Genomic DNA, 19,314 nt, shown 5'->3' on the forward strand with positions numbered 1-19,314 from the left:
CCCTCGCGGCTGAGCCTCATCCTGCACTTTCCAAGACGATGGAACCCGTGAATCATGGGCCGGTGTGGAAGCCTGCAGAGAGCTATACGTCTTAAGCTAATCTTGATCGGTGGCACCGAGTCGGGTCTGTCAGTGACCGACGGTGCTGAGTGAGACGCCGATCATGTAGCGGCGCATCTTTGTGGCGGGCTCAAAGACAAGATTCGTTTTTCGGTGGTCGTGTAAGTCCGCATAAACGGTGGAACATGAAGTGTTACAAGATTGATACTTCTTGTACATGTAGGAAAGGGTCCTGTCCGGATAAAATCAATAATTGAGTGATGGAGCGCAGGATGTCAGTGTGGTGTAATCTTTTCCGAATGGACAAATCTTCATTTATAAAATAATTTTCCAGAAGGCTTTCACAAATTACAAGATTGAATGATTTTAATCACAAATTTCATTGAAACAGCGAAATTTGTCGATGCTTCGTTCTACGGTACTCTGTAGTACCTCCATATTTAACATTTCTATTTTTGTGCCATTGCGTGTCGTTTACGTACGCTATTACTTATAGCACGTTAAAGCATTCATTCGAAGGCTCGTTACGAGCGCTACAGCTGCGTCTTTGCTGCGCTACGTTACCAAGCCACCGGTGGAAGATAACATTGTCGGTGCGACGGGAAAATCTTCGCCACACTTTTATGAAGTGACCTGTTTTTAGTTTTGTTTTTCGCAGCTGGAAATTAGAAAGGCGTAACCACAAACTAAGCTTCTCCACGCATCCAAATGGATCGTCTAATCATCACAAAGGTAATCTGAAAGATCAAGCTAAAATCGAACTTAGTGGATCTTAAACGTATCGTTAGTTCATTTTCCACCAATCCTAAAGCGGCTAATGAAAACCCACCAATTAGCTGTAGCTTTTAAAAATAAACCGACCAATCCAATGTTAATGTGTACCACTTTGGAACCAAATGTTAAATGTTTTGTGGGACGGAGGTAGTAGAACGTTTTGCAGAAAATCTGTTTTTCTAGTACTTAAAATAAAAAGTAAATAGTGGTTGTCAATGCTCGCAGCAGCTAAAAATATATTTTAGGGGCTGTCAATGCTCGCAGCAGCTAAAAATGCTGTCGTAAAAAGATGATAATAAGTCACAGGTGGTGTGAAAAAGTATATTATTACGATGGCAAGTTTTATTTGCTCCCACAGACATTCGAGTTATCACACACAGGATCCTTTGGAGCGTGGATGTTGTAGTGGCTTGGCGATGAATATCCAGGCTACCTTGCCAAAGAACCGCATGGGCAACGATTAAGCAATGACAATACCGCACTTGGGCGAGCTGATTCGGCATCGGGTGAGCACATTCCCAGGGACATGAGTGAGCAAGCCGTCAAGTTATTCAACGTCGCCATGGACAGCTTGCAGCTTCCTCCTTAACAAGACAACGCCAGCTATCTGATCTCTCACTTACTACAGTACTGCGTTTAGGTTAAGGCAATACGTGAGCGATAAGAGAGCTTACTTTCTTGTCGGAACCTAAATCCTATGAGCTTTATAGATGAGTGAGTGATTCTTAATCGAGCTGAGTGTGGGTAAAAACAATAATAAACGTGGATTTTAGATCTCGGGTAGGACTTTGCAGAGAAGAAACTTTGCTTGATAATAAATACATTTCTTAGAGCATTTTTAAGATGCTCTAACAGCTAATCGCTAATAGGAATAGCATAATTCTTTTCTTAAAAGTAAAGGTTTTATGGTTTCGAAATATCGAATGTTTTGTTTTTTTTAAGATACAGTTAATGACAATGTGGCCCTGTGTACACGCCGTCAGCTCCATTGCAAGCTGCCGACCAGTAATGCATGTTCTGACAGGAAGTTACCAGCGGCGACAAGGCCCAGCAACTTGCTGAGAAAGTGAGACCAATAATGGCGCCGGGCCGATTGTCAAGCAACTGTCTCGCCGGTGACGACAGTGGGGCGATCTGAAGCGACGCTTGAAGCGTGTTCTGGAGTTCATTCTACAGTACTGACCAAAACAAGTGACCTTCCGCACAACATTAAAAATCCTGCTACAGAAAGTTTGCACCCATTCAGCACCAATTTTTCGAACAGTGCAACCGCCTCGTCCCTGCTCACGATGTAGAACCGCGCATGTGGATGCAACTTCAACAACTTCAACTTGCGGACCAAACACAGTGTTTATTGCGCTTGTCTCTTACTTCTGAATAAATTCTCTAATAAGCAAGAACAAACGAATCGTCACAGCTCATCATTTGAAACGATAAATTCTCCACAACCCCCCACGCACTGATAGTGACCTTCGTGCTGCAAGCTTACCCATTAGGATGCTCGTTCCTAAGACATCGTCCCTTTAGAGCGCTTTGGCAACAATGCAAGATTGTCAGAAAAGGCGTGCTACATAGTACATGTAGTACAGTAACCACACCTATGATCTGCGCATCCCCCAGAACAATTTGAATTTTGAATCCTCCCCAATACAAGATTATTTTTTTCGGAAGTGGCTAAGTTGTTATTACAGTAATCCTTGCAAATTGTACGTAACGGACATTCGAAGAGCTAAAAAAAGTGAGCTATTGTCTTAAAACATGCAATGGCTTCGCGAGCTATAATGCATGCAAGCTCAGGGCCGAACGACCGCTGTAGCAGCTTCAGCGGCAGTCGTTAAAGCGGTGAGGTTGTTTCTTCCATTTAGCGAAAAAATGCAGTGTTTTTTTAACTTAAGGCAAAACCTGGATTTTTTGCGATTTTTGACAAACCACTTTGTCTGAAAACTCTTCGTAATACAAAATGTCTTCAACAGTGTCATTGTGCATCCATATCGCGCAACTACATCAACGATACCGGATGTTCATAGGTACTGTAAGGCAACCCGAGACGACTACAGAGCGCAGGACCACACTTCGCTCGCGTGGGGCAATTGCTCAATAACTGACAATAAGTCGTGAAAAGGTTTCCCATCTCCTTGTGATCTGGATCCAACACTGCGTCTTCTACTCGGTTGCCTTTCAGCTTTTGCTGACTGTGAGTGGCAATTGCCAGAGCAAGAACTGGTATCCAGCTCATTCCGCATTTTGCGACCAAGACGACAGATCAGCACTCGACAGTTCGAGTCTCCAGCAACAGCATTCATTAGCAACAACGAAGATGAAGGTCTCGACGATCTCCAGCTACAGCCTCGCAGCAGCAGCACTGCTCACTTCAGCGGCCGCTAATGAGGCAGCGACTCCGGCACCGACCACCACAGAACCTTACTACGACGAGGAGCTCGGCTGCTGGCCCATCAGTGTTGAGCACGATGCCACCTACTGCATTGACGGCCCAATCTGCAGCGGCTCCGGAACGTCCCCGGCCGGGTCGCTGTGCCCTGTCAAGGGCGACACAGCCATCGTCGACTGCCACTCGTACCTGGCCAGCTACGCAGACGGAGACAAGTGCGTGCTGCCCGTGGACGCGACCTGCCAGGTCATCCACACCGGTGCCTGGGGCTGTGTCATTCCTGGCAGCAGCTACCCCACACCCGCCCCCACCAAGTACGACAGCCCCACCCCAGCTCCAACCAAGTACGGAAACGGCGGCGGCGAAGGGGGCAACGGCGGCGGCGAAGGGGGCAACGGCGGCAATAATGGAGGCAACAGCGGGGAATGGCAACAACGGTGGCCAACGGAAGGAAATTGGAGAGAAAACGGAGGCTAAGGGTTGGAAACGGAGGAAACGGAGGCAATGGTGGAAACGGAGGAAATGGTGGAAATGGTGGAAGCAGCAGCGGTGGTACAGGGAGCGAGTCGTGGGGCAATGCGACCATCTCGACGTTAGTTGCAGGAACGGAGGCGGCTTCGGCTGGTGGTGTCTCGGCGGGCGTGATCGGTGCAATCGCTGCGGCGGCCGCTGCCGTGGCAGCTATTGCAGGCGTTGCAATCTACCGCCAGCACGCCAATAAGGTGCGCGAGGAGGATGAGGAGACGACGACCATGGTGGACGTCGTGACGCCCTAAGACGGCGAGCATCGATGGCAGCGTCGGCGGGGCGAGCGTATTCATTTTGTCGCCTTCGATATCATAAGATTTTTTGAGATTTTAGTTTTGGGCGCAAATTCTTAGTAAATTCATCTCCAGTTTTCGCCTTTTTTTTGTCGTTGCAGTGAGGTGTCACAAGACGTAATCAGGCAAATATGGAGGAGCCCAACACTGACGACGCACGCATTCCTGATAAGCTCCCTAATACCTTTTGCGTCAAGCAAATTGCCCCAGGCCACCGTGTACACGGCTTGGTAATTATCGAAGTTTTCTTAGCGCACCAGCTACATGTACCTACCGCAGCTCCGCTTGACGTTGCCATTCACGCCGTTAGATTGAGCGCCGCGGTACATAGCACGACGAGTCGTCGGACGACAGCGGCGACGGGTCGTAGCCAATAAGTACATGTACTGGCATTAGGACACATCCTGGAGATGTCGGCGAGGGCAACTTCAGTACATGAACAAGTTGTACAGTATCCATCACGCTCCGAACAGTGTCATGTATTTTTAGTCTCCATGCAATGTCTGGTGGGTGCCTTCAAAGTGTCAGTCCAGACAAATCTTCAAGGAGGCCACCACGCAGAAGCCATAATCGAGATTGTCTCCGCGTCGGGTGGCAGTGATCATCTCGGGGCCATTCGGATGGAGAGCGAGCGTCTACCTGTAGCGATGAAGATGCTGCAGGTGAAGGCTGCTGCGACGATCGCCATGAACGGCTAGCCAACAACGAATATCCGATACTTGTGTATTGTTGTCGAAGTATCGCTCGGGAAGCGTTGCTGCGACGCGTCGTCCGTCTTTGATAGACTCTATCAGGGCGTGACACCCGATCAATCTCGCCCGATCCTCAGGCTCTCCCCCTCTCTTTTCCCTTTGCCTCACATCTTTCTCTCGGTTAGTTTTCATTCTCGAATTTACATCGGCCGTGTGAACAGCAAAAGCTCTCGGCCTCATAGCAGCTTGCAGACTTTCAAGTATACAGCACACAACCAAGAGATGAAGACCTCGACAATCGCGACGATGGCAGCAGCGCTCCTAGCCAGCACTGCGACCGCCAACAACACCACAACTACGAACACCACCACGACGGTCTCGGGATGCTGGGAAGTGAGCGTGATGCAGGACGCCACGTACTGTATCGAGGGCCCTATTTGCAGCGGCTCCGGTCTTGAGCCTACGGGATCCAACTGCCCCGTCAAGGGCGACGTGGCCACAGCCGACTGCCACGACTACCTGGCCAGCCACTCTGGCGATGGCTCCTGTGTACTGCCCGCGGATTCCACGTGCCAAGTGATCAAGACTGGCGCCTGGGGCTGCGTGCTCTCGTCGGGCGGCAGTGCCAGTGCCGAGGGTTCCGTTGAGGCTGGAAGCGGCAGCGCTGCCGCCAACGTCTCTGTCCTGGCAGCCGCGGAGAGCGAGCAGAAGTCCGGCGGCGGTACGTCGGCCAGTTTAATTGCCGCCATCGCCGTTGGTGCGGGCTGCGTTGCGGCTGTGGCCGGCTTTGCGCTGTACAAGCAGTACGAGAAGCACTCGGCTGAGGATGCGGAGCGGGCCTATCAGCACACGTTCGTCGACGTCGTTACCCCGTAAATGGGATTGCGAGGGGGTCGAGCAGAAGGCGGTAGGACGCCTACGGTCTGTTACGCTTGGACGCGTCGCGATATGAAGAAGGCTGTCGCGTTTGGATGATCTCTCGGGCGTGTCGAGCTGTCGATCCCTAGCAGCTACTACATGTAGTTCGTAGTCTTCTTCGCATATTTTGGATCTATTTTTTTAATATGACACGCTTGTGGGTGACTTTCAATCGCTGCATTGTGGATCTGATTTCACACGCGTGTCATCGTGGCCATTTCGAAAAGTAGTGTACATACACTCACTCAGCAAATATCCTCAGTACGAACACTGCACATATTTTCATACATGTGCTGTTAAAACCGTTGATGGAAGTGCGCAATACATTTGTCATTTGACAACCATGGCGACACTTCCAGCGGTTTGTGTTGGAAGTGCCATCAGGAGCGCTGCCAGGACCATCAATCTCGCATTCAACGAGTTTGAAAACGGCATGTTCGTGGTTGGAGAATTGAAGACAGCGAGCGGACCTAGTTAGCTTGGATATTTGAGAGGACCGAGCATCGTCGTGCGATAATAATTTTGCTTTATACTCGGAAAGAAAATAATTGGGGCCACGTCGCTGCGTTTTCCTCACTCACAGTGTGCAGTGCATACAGCTCCTACTCGTCGCGGTCATCCCCATCGCCCTCTTGTGTGGTCTGGGGTCTTACCAAAGACCATATCATCTTATAGAGCAAGATCGCGAGCTCGGTCGTGCACTTGTCGCGATGCCTGGATCGTCCTGACAATGAAGCTTCCATAATACGAGTTGCGGCCAGATTGGTGCTCGCACTCCGAGCTTCACCACGTTCCATTTGTCGGCGACCCAGACGTTGCCACTACAACCAGGATGATCGAAACACAATAGATTCTACCTAAATTACAAGATTAAGTTCTTTGTTGCGGTGTACTGTACTTCTTCAGAGACGGAAGTTGACATACGTTTGCTGGCTTGCGTGTTCGCTTTTCTGTTAGCGCGTTGACCTTTTGTCTTGACGCGGTGTGTTGTTCCCATCTAATCAAGCTCTATCGGACAGTAATGTTCCGTTCACTAACTTTCTTCGACTGTTTATACATTCTTTGAAAACCCACACTGTAGCTCCTCCCTACCACAACCAAAAACATCTAGACCATCATATTGGGCGCCGCGGCCTCACTGGTTAGCGGAACAGGAACCGAGGCAGGTGCGTTCTGCCCACAGGTGCGCTTGCTGTGTCCTGTCTTGCCGCATGTCGAGCAGCGTCGTTTGGAGCCCGGGTCGTCGCTATTCAGCAACACACTGGTATCGCCATTCAGAAGAGCACTCGCAACTGCAGGCGTCATCAACGTTTCGCCTGCAGGAGACGGTTTCGATTTGGGACGGCCGCGCTTGCGTGCGGCCACAGGCGCTTTGATTGCGTGGTTTTCCTCCAGCTCCGACTCCAGCAACAACTCGATACTACTCGCACGTTGATTGCCGTACTGCTCCGCGAATGTACTGACACAGTAGCATATGTCCACGTAGCCTGCTTCCTCCTTTGAACGCTTGAAGAAAGTTAGTCCAGCCAGGAAATGGCGACACGGCAAGCCCATCTGGAACAGATACGCGCACGAGCACACGCGCTGATTCAGGTCGACACGATAGCGCCTCGGCGGGAACGAACGCGACTCGGTCACAAAGATCACGCCGTCGTCCGATGGCTGCACAACCTGGAAGTTGGCAGCTTCGCGTTGCTCTGCCAGTTGTTTGTCTGCGTATTCTGTGAAGTCTCGTCCGTCCTTGACCCATTTCTTCGCATTCACATTTTGATTGTAGGCTAGCGTCATGAACTTTTCCATGTAATGTTGCATGAGGTCGTAGGGCGCAAGAGACAGCAACGCCTTGTTGTCGTCTGCGGAGAAGAGCGTCGAGTTCCAGCCGTAGAGTTTGAGCTGCTGTGCGGCGCAGAACAGTGTCCAAGCACGCGGATCGATACCTCGTAAAAAGTTTTCTGCCGCGGGACAGGTCAAGCCGATCATACTGAGACACGAGTTGAACTCCGCTTCACTTTCTGCCGCCTGTGCGCGCCACACCAAGTCCTCCACTTGCACGGTGGCCAGGTTCTTGACCATGATCTTCAGATTCGAGAGAATGTGCCGCGTACACTGTCTCAATGGCAATCTCAGTCCTTCTGTCGCTGCAACAAGAGCTCTCGTCCTATCCGCTACCACGATGGACCTCGAGAAATCCACCTGCGCCTGCTGACAGTTCATCAGGAACCACCGCCAATTCTCGGCGTCTGCTTGTGGCGCCACTGCGATACACAGCGGAATCACCTCATTGTTGCCATCTTTGCCTTGCAATACGAACATCTGTCCACGGTAGTTCATACTCACGAGCGGAGCCGTGTCCAGACCGAGCATCGGTTGCAGTCCTCTCGACTGTTGATACACCGCCACAAACGGGTGTGCTAGGAACGCTCTCTTGAACATACCCGACGTCTGATCAGTCTCGAAAGCCACATACGCTCCGTGGTTTTTACGATGGAATCCTTGTAATAAACTCTCCAGTTTCTGGAACCCTCTGGTGAATTGTCCTGCTGCTAGTCGCAGAATCCGGTCGCGCACGCGGTACGCCTTCCTGGCTGAAATCGTCTCTCCGCTGGACTGTTGCAGTCGCTCTTGTAGTTCCTTGACGCTCGAGGCGGTGGCAGCTGCAGCGGAACTCGACGCTCCTTCGGCGTCGCCTAAAAGTACAGCTGCGGCCTGTCGTACAGTGAGTTTGGGAGCTCCTGCGCAGTCTGGTGCGTGCTGTGCGATAAAGGAGCTGACGAAGAAGTGCGAGCTCTGTGCACTTCGACTTTTGAGTAGTTTAATGCGGAATTGGCAGGGCGGCGCGCGACTTGCGCAGACATATTCGTATTGAGCGCCTCCAGATTTTTTTTTGTTGATGATGAGACGCTTGCCCTGCGCCTTGGCGAAGTCCTGGAAGAATGCGGTGGCTGTGGGGCGATCTAGAAACGTCAGGCCGCGTCGCAGCGTCAGCCGTCTACCGTCCGCTGCTGTGACCGTCACGCCCGGCGCGTCTGGGGTCATCTTGACGCTACGCGGCATGGTACAGGACTGAATGTCGAATGTGATGAAAGTGTTTCGGATGTTGCTCCAAAGTCGCTAGAAATTCGAGCAGTAAAAAATGAAGCGTTGCTCGAATGTAAGTGGTGTGTAGAACACGCAGCGAATGCGAGAGGCTCTGACAACTTCAACTTGCTCTTTGGGCTAGTCGCCGTGTATCTACTGCGATCCGACCTATTTAATCTGTGCAATGTTAATAATAGACTTGTAGATTTCATTTTCGATGGTCCAATTGCGATATAAGTTCAAACAGGTTTAAAACGCTTGCACCAACAGTCTGCGAGAACTCCCCCCCCCCAGCCGGCTTTGATGATACGACAGCAGCCATATGAGGAGGGTCAAGACCGTGGAGAAGCACCCCTAAATGCTTCTTCCTTGCATACATCGCTGAAACGCTGGCGTAACTTACTTGATGAACGCTGCTACCATCGTCGTCACTGCGATTCACTGTGACGATGGTAGAAGCCACCAAAAGGTTCGCATTCCTGATCTGAAATGCAGCTTCCTGAGAAACAAGAGCTCGCAATTGATCACCCAGGAAATTGCTGGCCCCGACCTCCAAAACCTGCCCCCTATCTTTTGTGTCACACGAACTCAACCGTCAGATCATTGCCACCGCAAAAGAATCGTTGTTGACGTGCTCGAAACGGAACCGTTTTCACAAGCAGGCACTTCACGTGCCGCTTATTGGGATTGTGCACGCAGCAATGACGCACTGCTTGCGCTCGAGCTGTAGGGTGTCAAGAGCAGCAGTTAAACAAAGATTACGCAACAGGAAGCCACTTGCTAGATCCCAATGCCTGGCCACTAAGTGTACAGTTCATTCGTTGCCGTTGGTTTCCCACACGCTCGACGTTGCGGTCAGCTGACAAGACGGTAGACGTTTTAGATTGTGCGTTTCTCCTCCTTGAACAATTGCTTTGTGGAGGCATTTTGCACTGCAAGCTGTAGCCCCATGTTCCCGTTATGGGAGTCTTCCTCAGAACCCCAACGATCTTTTTCAAAAGCGAGCTGCTGCAGCAATTAGAGACATCATTTTCGCATTCGCTCGATTATCGTCAAATCTACGAACAACAACTTTGGTTAACGCAATGGACACCACGGACCAATCTGTTTCGTACCTCGACAGCATGTCCGGTAGCGACGAGGCGTACCCCTTTGACGACGATGATTTGTTAGGCGAGGTCGACGGCAGTGACTACAGTGATTCCTTCTCCGGGTCAGAATTCGTCGAGTGTACTGAAATCAGCGTCGGAGGCGATGCTACCTATTGCATCGAAGGCCTCCCGTGCAGCGGCGACGGCGAGAAGCCTACTGGGTATTACTGTCCATTGAAGGGTGATGTCGCCGTTGCTGATTGTCTTGACGATATGCCGAGCTATCTGAACGGCGAATGCGTCGCTCCGCGTGATAGTGTTTGCCACAAACTTGACACTGAATCGTGGGGCTGCGTATGGGACGAAACGAAGGAATCAACACTAAACGTGGGCTCTAAGCCAACTCCTTCACCAACTGATACCACTGAAGACCTATTAATTGTGACCCCCTCCCCGACCGAGACAATGGACTACCAGGATTCGGCGACTCCTGCGCCTACCGAATCAACGACTGACCAGGACGACTGCACCGAGGTGAGTGTTGAAGGTGACGCCACCTACTGCCTCTCAGTTGCCATTTGCAGTGGAGATGGAGATGAACCTGTAGGCGAGGGTTGTCCTTTGTCGGGCGACGTGGCAGTCGGTGATTGCCACGACTATCTCCCGAGCTATGATATGGGTAAGTGCGTGGCCCCTAAGGACAGTGTGTGCAAGAAGATCGAGTCGGGCGCCTGGGGGTGCGTGTGGGGCAGTCCCGACACAGCGTCATCGTATACTATTGAGACGGCCAATGCGAGTGCAGCAGACACCGCTGTAAGCAACGCCGCGCCCGTAGCCGGCATCGTTGCCGCTGTCGCGATCGCGGGTGTGATCGTCAGTGTCGCTGTTGTTTGGTCTCGTCACAAACGTCACAATCGGCGCAGACGCCACGCAGACGTCCAGATGGACGCCATTCTCACGCCGCCGAGCTCGACACGCAACGCGAACTTCCACCGCGTGTAGGGCCGATGGCTGCATACACGTAGTGGATTCCTTTGATCGTCAAAGTTTGGCGTAAGCATACTGTTAAGTCAACTTGTGAGACCAAAATGCACACTTTGTCTGCAACGGTGGTCACGCATTGGAAGCCCTTCTATAACTTCCAGTTAGTTGGCTTCAATTTGATTCGTGTCCACGAATCATGAAGGCATTAAAAAATCAAAACCTCTGTCAACATATTCTTCGAAGTAATGATGTTGCTGTGTACACGTGTGTCTGAGGTTCGTGGGAGAAGTAGAGTGAGAGAGAGGGCATCAAACCGATGTGGGGTGTCGTTGCTGGAGAAAATCGAAACGTGCTCGATCTACACAAAGCGCTTGCGTGTCCAGCAAACGCCGCTATCTTTTAGAGCACGCCCTTTACAAATTAAGATGTGCATTTTCTCTTCATTTTGGTTCGGTCTCTCGCCGCACATGGCAACTTTTGCTTCTCGTACATGTACTCAGCAACGCCCGCTGCCAACGGAAAAGCTTCCCACAGCTGTTGAAAAATTGAGAAAAGCACCTGCATTTACTCATTTAGCTTCGAAAAGTACGAATTAATTCAGAGAAATCAAGATAAATTTGAAGAAACTACTCTGTGCCGCGTTTTCTACCACGTCATTCCAGTTTTTAACTCGCCAAGCTCAAGTGACCCATTCGCTTTTATCTATTGGCCTCAAGTCATCCATGGCGTTCACCAACGACAGTGCAACAGAAGCTGCCGTGGTTGTCGCCCCCTATCTGGCGGCCGTGGCCATCGTTGACAAGGCCAAGCTCAAGCTACAGGCGTCCATCGTCTCTACGCTGACCAAGTGCATCCCCTCCTGGAACGACGTGGTGCCCGACTCCGTCGACGTAGAGCATCTGGGCGGCGCCATGACCAACCTCATCTTCTCAGTGCACAAGCCCGAGGGGAAAGACCGCGACGTTCTCGTGCGCGTGTACGGAGAGGGCACCGAGTCTTTCTTCTCGCGTGTGGAGGAGACGCGGCTGTTTCAGCTGTTGAGCGACAAGAAAATCGGCGTGGAGCTACTAGGCCAGTTCGCCAACGGCAGAGCCGAGAAGCTCATCCACGGCTCTACGTACACGAGCAAGCGCATGCGTCTGCCCGACGAGTCTCGCATCATCGCCAGACAGCTGCGTGTGTTCCACGAGTTGGACATCGACATCGACCGCAAACCCACATACATCTCGAGTGTCCGCAAGTTGCTGGAGGTGGCACGCGTCAAGTGCACAGCCGACACGTTCAAGGACATTTTGGACCTCAAGCAGGTGGCCAGCGACGTGGATGAGATGGAGAAGATTCTGGCCGAGGTCCCATCTCCCATTGTCCTGAGTCACAACGACATGCAGTACGGCAACATCATGAAGAAGGACACTGGTGACGCAGTGCTCATCGATTTTGAGTACACGAGTTATAACCCCCGGGGGTATGACTTGGGTAACCACTTCTGCGAGTGGGCGTACGATTACCACAAGACGGTCAACCCGCACCTGGGAGACTTCTCCAAGTACCCGACGCAGGAGCAGCAGCGCAACTTCTGTCGTGCCTATTTGGCCGGTAAGGACGGAGATGAGAAGGACGTGAGCGAGAACGAGATCGAAAGTCTGCGACGAGAGGCCAACACATACTCGCTGGCCTGTCACTTGTTCTGGGCTCTCTGGGGCTATATCCAGGCGTCGCAGTCGACAATCGACTTTGACTTTTTGGCATACGGCAAATGCCGCTACGACGCATTCAAGTCTCGCGTGACGCTCAAGAACTGACGCGATTTTTCGAATTTATTGACGTGTTCCAGTGGTGGGACGTGAGTAGATTTTTTTAGGGTAGATAGAATTCACACCAGCCAGCATTAGCGGATACACAAAAAGGTATCGAGTTGCGTAGCATATTTGAGATAATGGAGGGGCTGTCTAATATGATATGGCTCTTTCGATGCGACGTTTCAGAAATAACGGCTGCGTCTCTTCACGTGCACTCATTACCATGTTTGACGTCTGCTGCTCCTTGTAGGACGATGGACGATCTCACTACGTTCCTCAACAGCGTCGAGTCCAGCGCTCGGAAGATCCTCAAGCAGCAGAACAAGAAGCAGCAGCAACAGGCCGCCAGAGACCGCGTGGCACTCATCAAGGGGTCGATTCAAAATGCACCGGAGACCAATAGTTCAAGCTACACGCCTACGCGGGAAGTGCTACGAGCTACGTATGCATCAGGCGGCTCTCTCGTCATTCCAGCTCCGATATCTCGGGCTACCTGCATCAACCAGCGATCATCCAACCCGCCACGTTCACTGAGTCGGAGCGAAGATTCGAGTGACGACGGAAATTTGCCAAGATTGCCACCTGCGCGCTCTCCAGTGGCTTCCATGCCGCCTGGGAGCATTTACTCGCCACTAAAACTACCAACGATCAATCGGAAAGGGAAGCAGGCGTCAAGCGCAAACAACACACCTGATAAACGATCACCGGCGCTGAAGTTGCTCGAGTCGCCGTTGTACAAGTCGCTGACGAAGCTTCGCGCCGATACAGGTGGGTTTGGCTCAGCTGGGACGTCACCGGGCCAGAAACTCAAGAAGACACTGCAGAACGTGGATAATGTGGCGTTGCTACTGCGAAAGATGGGGCTGCATGACTCGACTGGAGCTGCGTCTCCAGCTCATCGAGCGGATCACGCTGTTGACAAGCGAATGTGCAACGCGTGCTGGGCCAAACCTGATAAAATCACGGGCTGTGAACATCATTCCCGAGTTTATCCAACAGGCAAAAGTGCCAAAAGTATTGAGGGAGATGCGCTATCATTTCTGACGAGCATGGAGTTGCAGGGACCCACAAGTTGGCTATCAGATGATATTTTCGTCAAGTATCGCAGTGAGAAAGATCGCGAGAAATTGTGGTTTGCCTATGTGGAACTAAAAACGAAGCAACAAGAGATCGAAGCGCGCGGCACTGCAAATGCCAAAGAACAGGCCAGTCTTGCCGTCATTCCCATCGTGACACGACACCCAATTTGTGCACTGTTCGAGACGCTTCAAAACCTGGAGAATCTGCGCACGCAAGCTGAAACTCGCAAGCGCAATCTGACAAAGACGTTCGTCTTCGACGTGAATCACATTTGGCTCACGAATCTTGATCACTTTAATCATCGACCTGCCATCCATCATATATCGGACTCACCAGAAGAAGAATGCGAGCTCATTGACCCTGAAAGCCTCGCGCTTAGTGATCGACGAGACGAGCGAGCGATACGAGAAGGATATTCACAGATCCAGTCGATTTCGACTGAACGAGCGTTGAAACGGGTTGTATCCATTGGAGGTGGGTCTTCCTATCAACGACAATCGCCGCAAGACAACTCGCTGCGTACTACGAGCACTCGACGACGCAAACCTTCGTCGATAAGAGGAAATGACTTTCGACCGTTGAGTTTGCTGGTCTGTGGTCGATGGAGTCCTGAAGGCCACCCCAACGCACTACAAAGCGTGCCAGGAGTGGCTCTCGTGGGGGATGGGCCTGTGCTGTGGTGGCGGTACGATCCCGATCACGAAACTTCAGAGGAAGGGGAACGTCCGCCAGAATACACCAAGACAGTGGCTCTATTCGAACGCAACAGCAAGTTATCGTCCTCGAACGCCATCCTCGTGGTGCTGGTCCTTGCGTTGGACGCACCGATCCTGTCGCCTGTGTGGTTTGCATGGCACGTCGGCTCCAAGATGCCGCCTCCGGAGCTCGAGGCCGCGGTCTTCAGCCTTGCAGAGGCCGAAACAGGCTTTGGTCGAGTCATGGTCTTCGTTTCTCCCTGTCTCGGTAGTCTGCGAAGTACACGCTTAGACTCAGTATTGGACGAGTTGCTACCTGGAACCATAACACTACTCAACGACGCTGCAGAGGAAGAAGATCATTGGCTGCAACTCGTAGAGCAGTCGTCGTCACCCGTGGGACATCGTCGAGGTTGGGGCGAATTTACAGATCGACATACATTCCGACATTGGCTTTTACTGACACAAGGCGGTACCATCACTCCTCGTTTCGATGTTGTTGCACAGTTTTGCAGTGTGACTATTGCACACCCTAACGCCCCTGGTGTATGCGGTCGATACTGCTGGCATGAAGTAGACCCCGTCGAGAAACTCTTGTGTCGACGTCGCGTGGAGAAAGATCTGCTGTATATTATCCAGAATCACTTGACTAGTGGACCCAACGACCCCAGTTACTTCAGTGCGCTCATGAGCCATGAGACCATGGCAGACGTACTAGGAGCTCGACTGTCGAGCTACTTGGCCATGGTAGCAGAGCGTGAAGCTCGTGCTGCCTACGAGAAGAAACTCTATGAGATCGAACAGAAACTCGAAGCCGGTCGCTTGGCACTGGAAGCGAAACGACAAGAGCAGAAGCGGTTAGAGCAGGAACTTGAGGCTGCAGCAGCCCAAGCTGAAGCTCGCAGCAAAGGCGGAATTAACAGCACGACGGAAGACGCTGTGGTACAGGAATGGGCTCAGAGAATGGCCGGGTCGGCTGTGGTCGAGCTGCAAGGACTGTGGGAGATGCGAGAGATCACTCTCGACTCCAGCGGTGTTGTGTTCTACCACTCGTTGAATGAGGGACTACCCGTGACGAGACGATTCCAATGGGGACAACCGGAAGAATGGAAGGCAAGCGAGGGAAACGAAGACGAAGAGTCCGAGTCGTCCGTGACGTCCCGAAGCGAGCTGTCCGCTGGTAGTTTTACGGTCTCCACTATCACAAGCAAGCAACAAGTGAATTCAGAAGCTCAGCAAGAGTTGATGCGGTCTCTGCTCGAAGACGAACAGTTCTTGCAGCAACTTAAAGCGAAACTGGGCTTGACGTCGAGATCCCGGCCGGCATCTCGAGCCGCAGCACGTTCCGGCAGACGCAGTCTCGTGTTTGAGGACCGAGAGGACGAGAATGACGCACGACAAGTTGATCTAAAGGACGAAATGGATGCGCTGGTGGATGAAGCTATGGACCGATCCAAGTCGGCTCTGGTAGCAGCCAAAGTGGCCAAACTACAGCTTAAACTACCGCAGACTACCGGAGTTAGGGTTCCCCAGCCAGTCAACCCTCGCGGTGAAGGCTGGAAACGACTCAAGACTTCGCGTTTGCCACCAAATTTCGCTCGCACCGTGTATAGCACACACACCGAGGGGCCTCGCTCAAGTTTCATGAACCAGACAAACCACGCGACACTCGTGGGCATGCTGGACCCCGCAGATTGTTCGCCCTACGACCCTCCCGAGTTCATCCCCGAGCTGCGAGCGCATTTCGTGCCGCGAGTGGCGGAGGATCTTCACGAGAAGAAGAGGCAATGGGCCGAACTCATGCGCTCGCAGCAGGCAGAGACGCCGAACGCAGTCGCTCGACGTGGAGCAGTGTCGGTAGAGCCGACCGACGACTTATTCGAGCACGACACACGGCAACCGAATAAATCCAAGGAGCAGATTGAAGCTCGTGCTCTACTTTGCGCTCGCAACAACAACCTCGAAGGCGTACGTGGCTTTGAGGTACATTGGCCTGCTTCGGACAACAGTCTCACGTTTTGGTATCTTTCTTTTTGCAGCTCGAGCTGGCGCTGGACCAGGGTGTGGATGTCAACGCACGCGACAACCACGGCAACACGCTGTTCATTCTAGCGTGCCAACAGGGCAACAAGCGTCTGGCCAAGTTCCTTCTGCGTCGTCGTGCAGACATGAATCTGCAGAACTTGAACGGGAACACCGCACTGCACTATCTGTATGCGTACAAGCACACGGATCTGGCTGAGTATCTCAAGGCGAAAGGAGCTAAGGACACGACCCAGAACGCCGCTGGTCTCACGTGCTACGAGGGTCTCAGCCAGGACGACGTAGACAGCATCTAAGCTGAAGCCAGTATATACACAATTGCCAGCAAGAACGAAATCTTTGACCGCGTTTTCAAGGCAACGTCATTCCCCACGTCAAAAGTGGTTTTTGCCTGTCAACACATTTAGATAATTGTCGCAGCAAACTGCAACACTGTCGAATGCAAAACCTCAAGTCTAAGACAAACAAAATAGGGATGAATTTGAGCGAGACAAGAAGCAATTCAAACGACGTTGCACTGTCCTGAAAGATATGAAAAAACCTAGTACATGTCGCCCTCGAAGAGCAGCTCGTCCTCTTTCTTGCGGTAGATCTGGTCGCCTTCGTGAAGTGAGACTTCCAGAGTGGCAGGGCCAATGGGACGCTGCAGTGCCACAGGTTGCTTGTCGCCCGCGGTGAGCGGTGTCATGATCTCCTCGTAGTCGTCGGTGGCCTCCTGCTCGCGCATCAAAGCCGTCTGGCGAGCGCGTTCACGCACCTTCGCGCCGAAGTGGATGAGACACATGAGTAGCGCCACGCCGCCGATGACGATGCCCGTGATGGCCGCGCCGCTCAAAGTGGTCGCCTTAGAGGCCGACTTGGTGTACGTCTTGAAGGTCGTGTCCCAGTCCGAGGCCAGACCTGTACGCGACGTGCAGCACTCGAGGTGCTTCTCCCAGACGGCATTGGTGATGACGCACCGTCCAGCGAGACCCTCGCACTTCTCGGCCAGGTTCTTCCACGTGTATGTCTTGGTCTTCGAGTACGTCAGCTGACTAGTCAGACAGCCACTGAGAATCATGGGGGTGCCACTGGGGTCACCGTAGCAGCCGCTTTGGATCATCTTGGAGCCCTTGATGCTTTTGGTGTTGCTCGTGTAGCGGATATTCTGTTTCCCGACGGCCCAGAAGGTCTCGCAGTCCGTAGAGGCGAATAGAATGGCAGTCATGGAGTCGCTCAGCGGCTTGAGCGCGTTGTTGATACGCCACTCGAGCGTGGGACCATGCAGGAAGCCGCAGTTCTCGGCTGTCGCGGGGGAAGCCTCCGTGGAGCACGAGGGCTGCGTAGTGGAGGTCGATGAGTAGCAGCAGCCGTTGCTCTTGACCTGCGTGTAGATGCTGGGCAGCGACGCCGTCATGGTCGTGTTGGTGGCGTTAATTGTGGTGCCATCATAGCTTTCGGTGGGGGCGATGCACGTGTAAGGGCACGTCACACAGCCGCCATTCTTGTCGTAGTTGCTCCAATCGTCCGTGGAGATCTCGATCACGTAGCCAGCCGACTGGTTAAAGTAGTTTTTGGCCTGCGTGGCCGAGGCTAGCAGCAACGGCGCGAGAAGCGCTAAGCAGCGGCGGCTGAACGGCATGATGTAGTGTATCTGCGTCAGTGTCAGACTCACTGGACTATTTATCAAGGGGACCGCCCGCGCCTCGGGTGGTGAGCTCTGTCTTCGTCTTTCGACCGCGGCAAGAGAAAAATACAGAGTGGGGGGAGAGTCTGAATGGGGCGGCGGTTGGCAAGGCAAAACGGAAGCTGCGTAAATTACCGATAAATGACGGCAAAAAACAAGTCAGTTCGCACCATATGGCCAGCGACGGTTCACCCATTGACGCGATCGTCACGCGAAAATTTCGGAAACCACTGACCTGACTGTGAACTTCACAGTGTGAAGACTTGTGTTGCCGCTGCTCGTCTTAGTGATCCAATTTTGCGCCTGCTGCCTCGTTGTCAGCCACGCAACGATGATCTCAGTGGAGCGCACTGCGAGCAGCTCCGCACAGTGCATTGACTTCTTTGCTACATGTACGAACTGGCGGTGCTAAAAGGTTGGTGGTGGCTTTGGACTCAAGCAGATGGACTGTGGATTTTTCTGATTCGATCAAGACAATTTTTGATCGGCAATTTTTGAAAACGACACGAAGGGTGCCCATCAATACAAGCTGAATTCTGCGGCAAGACGAGCACTCTACGCTCTATTAAAGTTGGGGTGCCGCCCCGCCGAAATGGCCCCCGCCCCGCTCAGCTTCCAGGGCTTCTTGCAACTGCCAGGAGAGCCCAGCCTGGTTGAAGTGCTCGAGTTCGTTGGCTCGCGACCAAGCTGCCGCGTCGCTGCTTTAACAAAGTTGTCGCTGCCACGCGAGCGGGCAAAACGGGGCACCAGTCGCGCATCGAGCTCGCACGGACGACGAGGCTGTCATTTCAGCGAGGACTTGGAAAGTTTCCAATGGAAACTATTTATGGTACAGTATTGCTCTCATTTCGGAATCTCGAGCTACAGCGTAGCGCTGGTAGTGCCCGAAAAAGAAAGCAACAACCCGGCCTGTACATGTGTGATAACTTCATAATATAAAAGTGTAAAGTATAGATCTCGAAGCCCATCTTATCGTTGCAGCAGCCTGAATTATCTGACGGCTGGGATCACACTTGTCATATGGGTACAGTCGAACACTACTGTTCAGTGAACAGTGCTGGCCACCCAGATCCAATGGCTTTGCAAGTGGCGGTACATGTACTGGATCGCAAATGGCCACACATGACAGCTCGCTCAGCGAGACAAGCACTTTGTGTCCTCCACCGCATGCGTGCGAGCATGCGGAACCAGTCTCTTCCGCTGGGTTAGTCGGGGCGCCTCGTG

The 19,314-nt window shown here is 52.4% G+C and overlaps 8 protein-coding genes across 8 annotated transcripts; 7 read left to right on the top strand and 1 right to left on the bottom strand.

Annotated features, from left to right (window-relative positions):
* Window positions 1-3,151: 3,151 nt before the first annotated feature.
* On the top strand, window positions 3,152-3,885 carry PITG_16999 (uncharacterized protein; the record flags this gene model as incomplete). Its single annotated transcript, XM_002897161.1, has 1 exon — window positions 3,152-3,885. One exon carries the CDS (start codon window positions 3,152-3,154, stop codon window positions 3,698-3,700), a length of 549 nt encoding a protein of 182 aa, XP_002897207.1.
* Window positions 3,886-4,454: 569 nt separating this feature from the next.
* On the top strand, window positions 4,455-4,742 carry PITG_17000 (uncharacterized protein; the record flags this gene model as incomplete). Its single annotated transcript, XM_002897162.1, has 1 exon — window positions 4,455-4,742. One exon carries the CDS (start codon window positions 4,455-4,457, stop codon window positions 4,740-4,742), a length of 288 nt encoding a protein of 95 aa, XP_002897208.1.
* Window positions 4,743-4,940: 198 nt separating this feature from the next.
* On the top strand, window positions 4,941-5,853 carry PITG_17001 (uncharacterized protein; the record flags this gene model as incomplete). Its single annotated transcript, XM_002897163.1, has 1 exon — window positions 4,941-5,853. The coding sequence occupies one exon, from the start codon at window positions 5,019-5,021 to the stop codon at window positions 5,610-5,612; it is 594 nt and encodes a 197-aa protein (XP_002897209.1).
* A 3,918-nt stretch (window positions 5,854-9,771) lies between these two features.
* Window positions 9,772-10,825, top strand: PITG_17002 (uncharacterized protein; the record flags this gene model as incomplete). The annotated part of the gene is made up of 1 exon (XM_002897164.1): window positions 9,772-10,825. The coding sequence occupies one exon, from the start codon at window positions 9,818-9,820 to the stop codon at window positions 10,823-10,825; it is 1,008 nt and encodes a 335-aa protein (XP_002897210.1).
* A 704-nt stretch (window positions 10,826-11,529) lies between these two features.
* Window positions 11,530-12,658, top strand: PITG_17003 (choline/ethanolamine kinase, putative; the record flags this gene model as incomplete). Its single annotated transcript, XM_002897165.1, has 1 exon — window positions 11,530-12,658. One exon carries the CDS (start codon window positions 11,530-11,532, stop codon window positions 12,607-12,609), a length of 1,080 nt encoding a protein of 359 aa, XP_002897211.1.
* Window positions 12,659-12,860: 202 nt separating this feature from the next.
* On the top strand, window positions 12,861-16,720 carry PITG_17004 (uncharacterized protein; the record flags this gene model as incomplete). The annotated part of the gene is made up of 2 exons (XM_002897166.1): window positions 12,861-16,349; window positions 16,421-16,720. 2 exons carry the CDS (start codon window positions 12,861-12,863, stop codon window positions 16,718-16,720), a joined length of 3,789 nt encoding a protein of 1,262 aa, XP_002897212.1.
* Window positions 16,721-16,880: 160 nt separating this feature from the next.
* PITG_17005 (uncharacterized protein) lies at window positions 16,881-18,451 on the bottom strand (the record flags this gene model as incomplete). Its single annotated transcript, XM_002897167.1, has 2 exons — window positions 16,881-18,176; window positions 18,261-18,451. The coding sequence occupies one exon, from the start codon at window positions 18,043-18,045 to the stop codon at window positions 16,966-16,968; it is 1,080 nt and encodes a 359-aa protein (XP_002897213.1).
* A 231-nt stretch (window positions 18,452-18,682) lies between these two features.
* On the top strand, window positions 18,683-19,299 carry PITG_17006 (uncharacterized protein; the record flags this gene model as incomplete). The annotated part of the gene is made up of 2 exons (XM_002897168.1): window positions 18,683-19,001; window positions 19,121-19,299. The coding sequence occupies 2 exons, from the start codon at window positions 18,683-18,685 to the stop codon at window positions 19,297-19,299; spliced, it is 498 nt and encodes a 165-aa protein (XP_002897214.1).
* Window positions 19,300-19,314: the final 15 nt, after the last annotated feature.

This window comes from Phytophthora infestans, genomic scaffold (assembly GCF_000142945.1).
Source record: "Phytophthora infestans T30-4 supercont1.47 genomic scaffold, whole genome shotgun sequence".
NCBI lineage: Eukaryota > Oomycota > Peronosporomycetes > Peronosporales > Peronosporaceae > Phytophthora > Phytophthora infestans.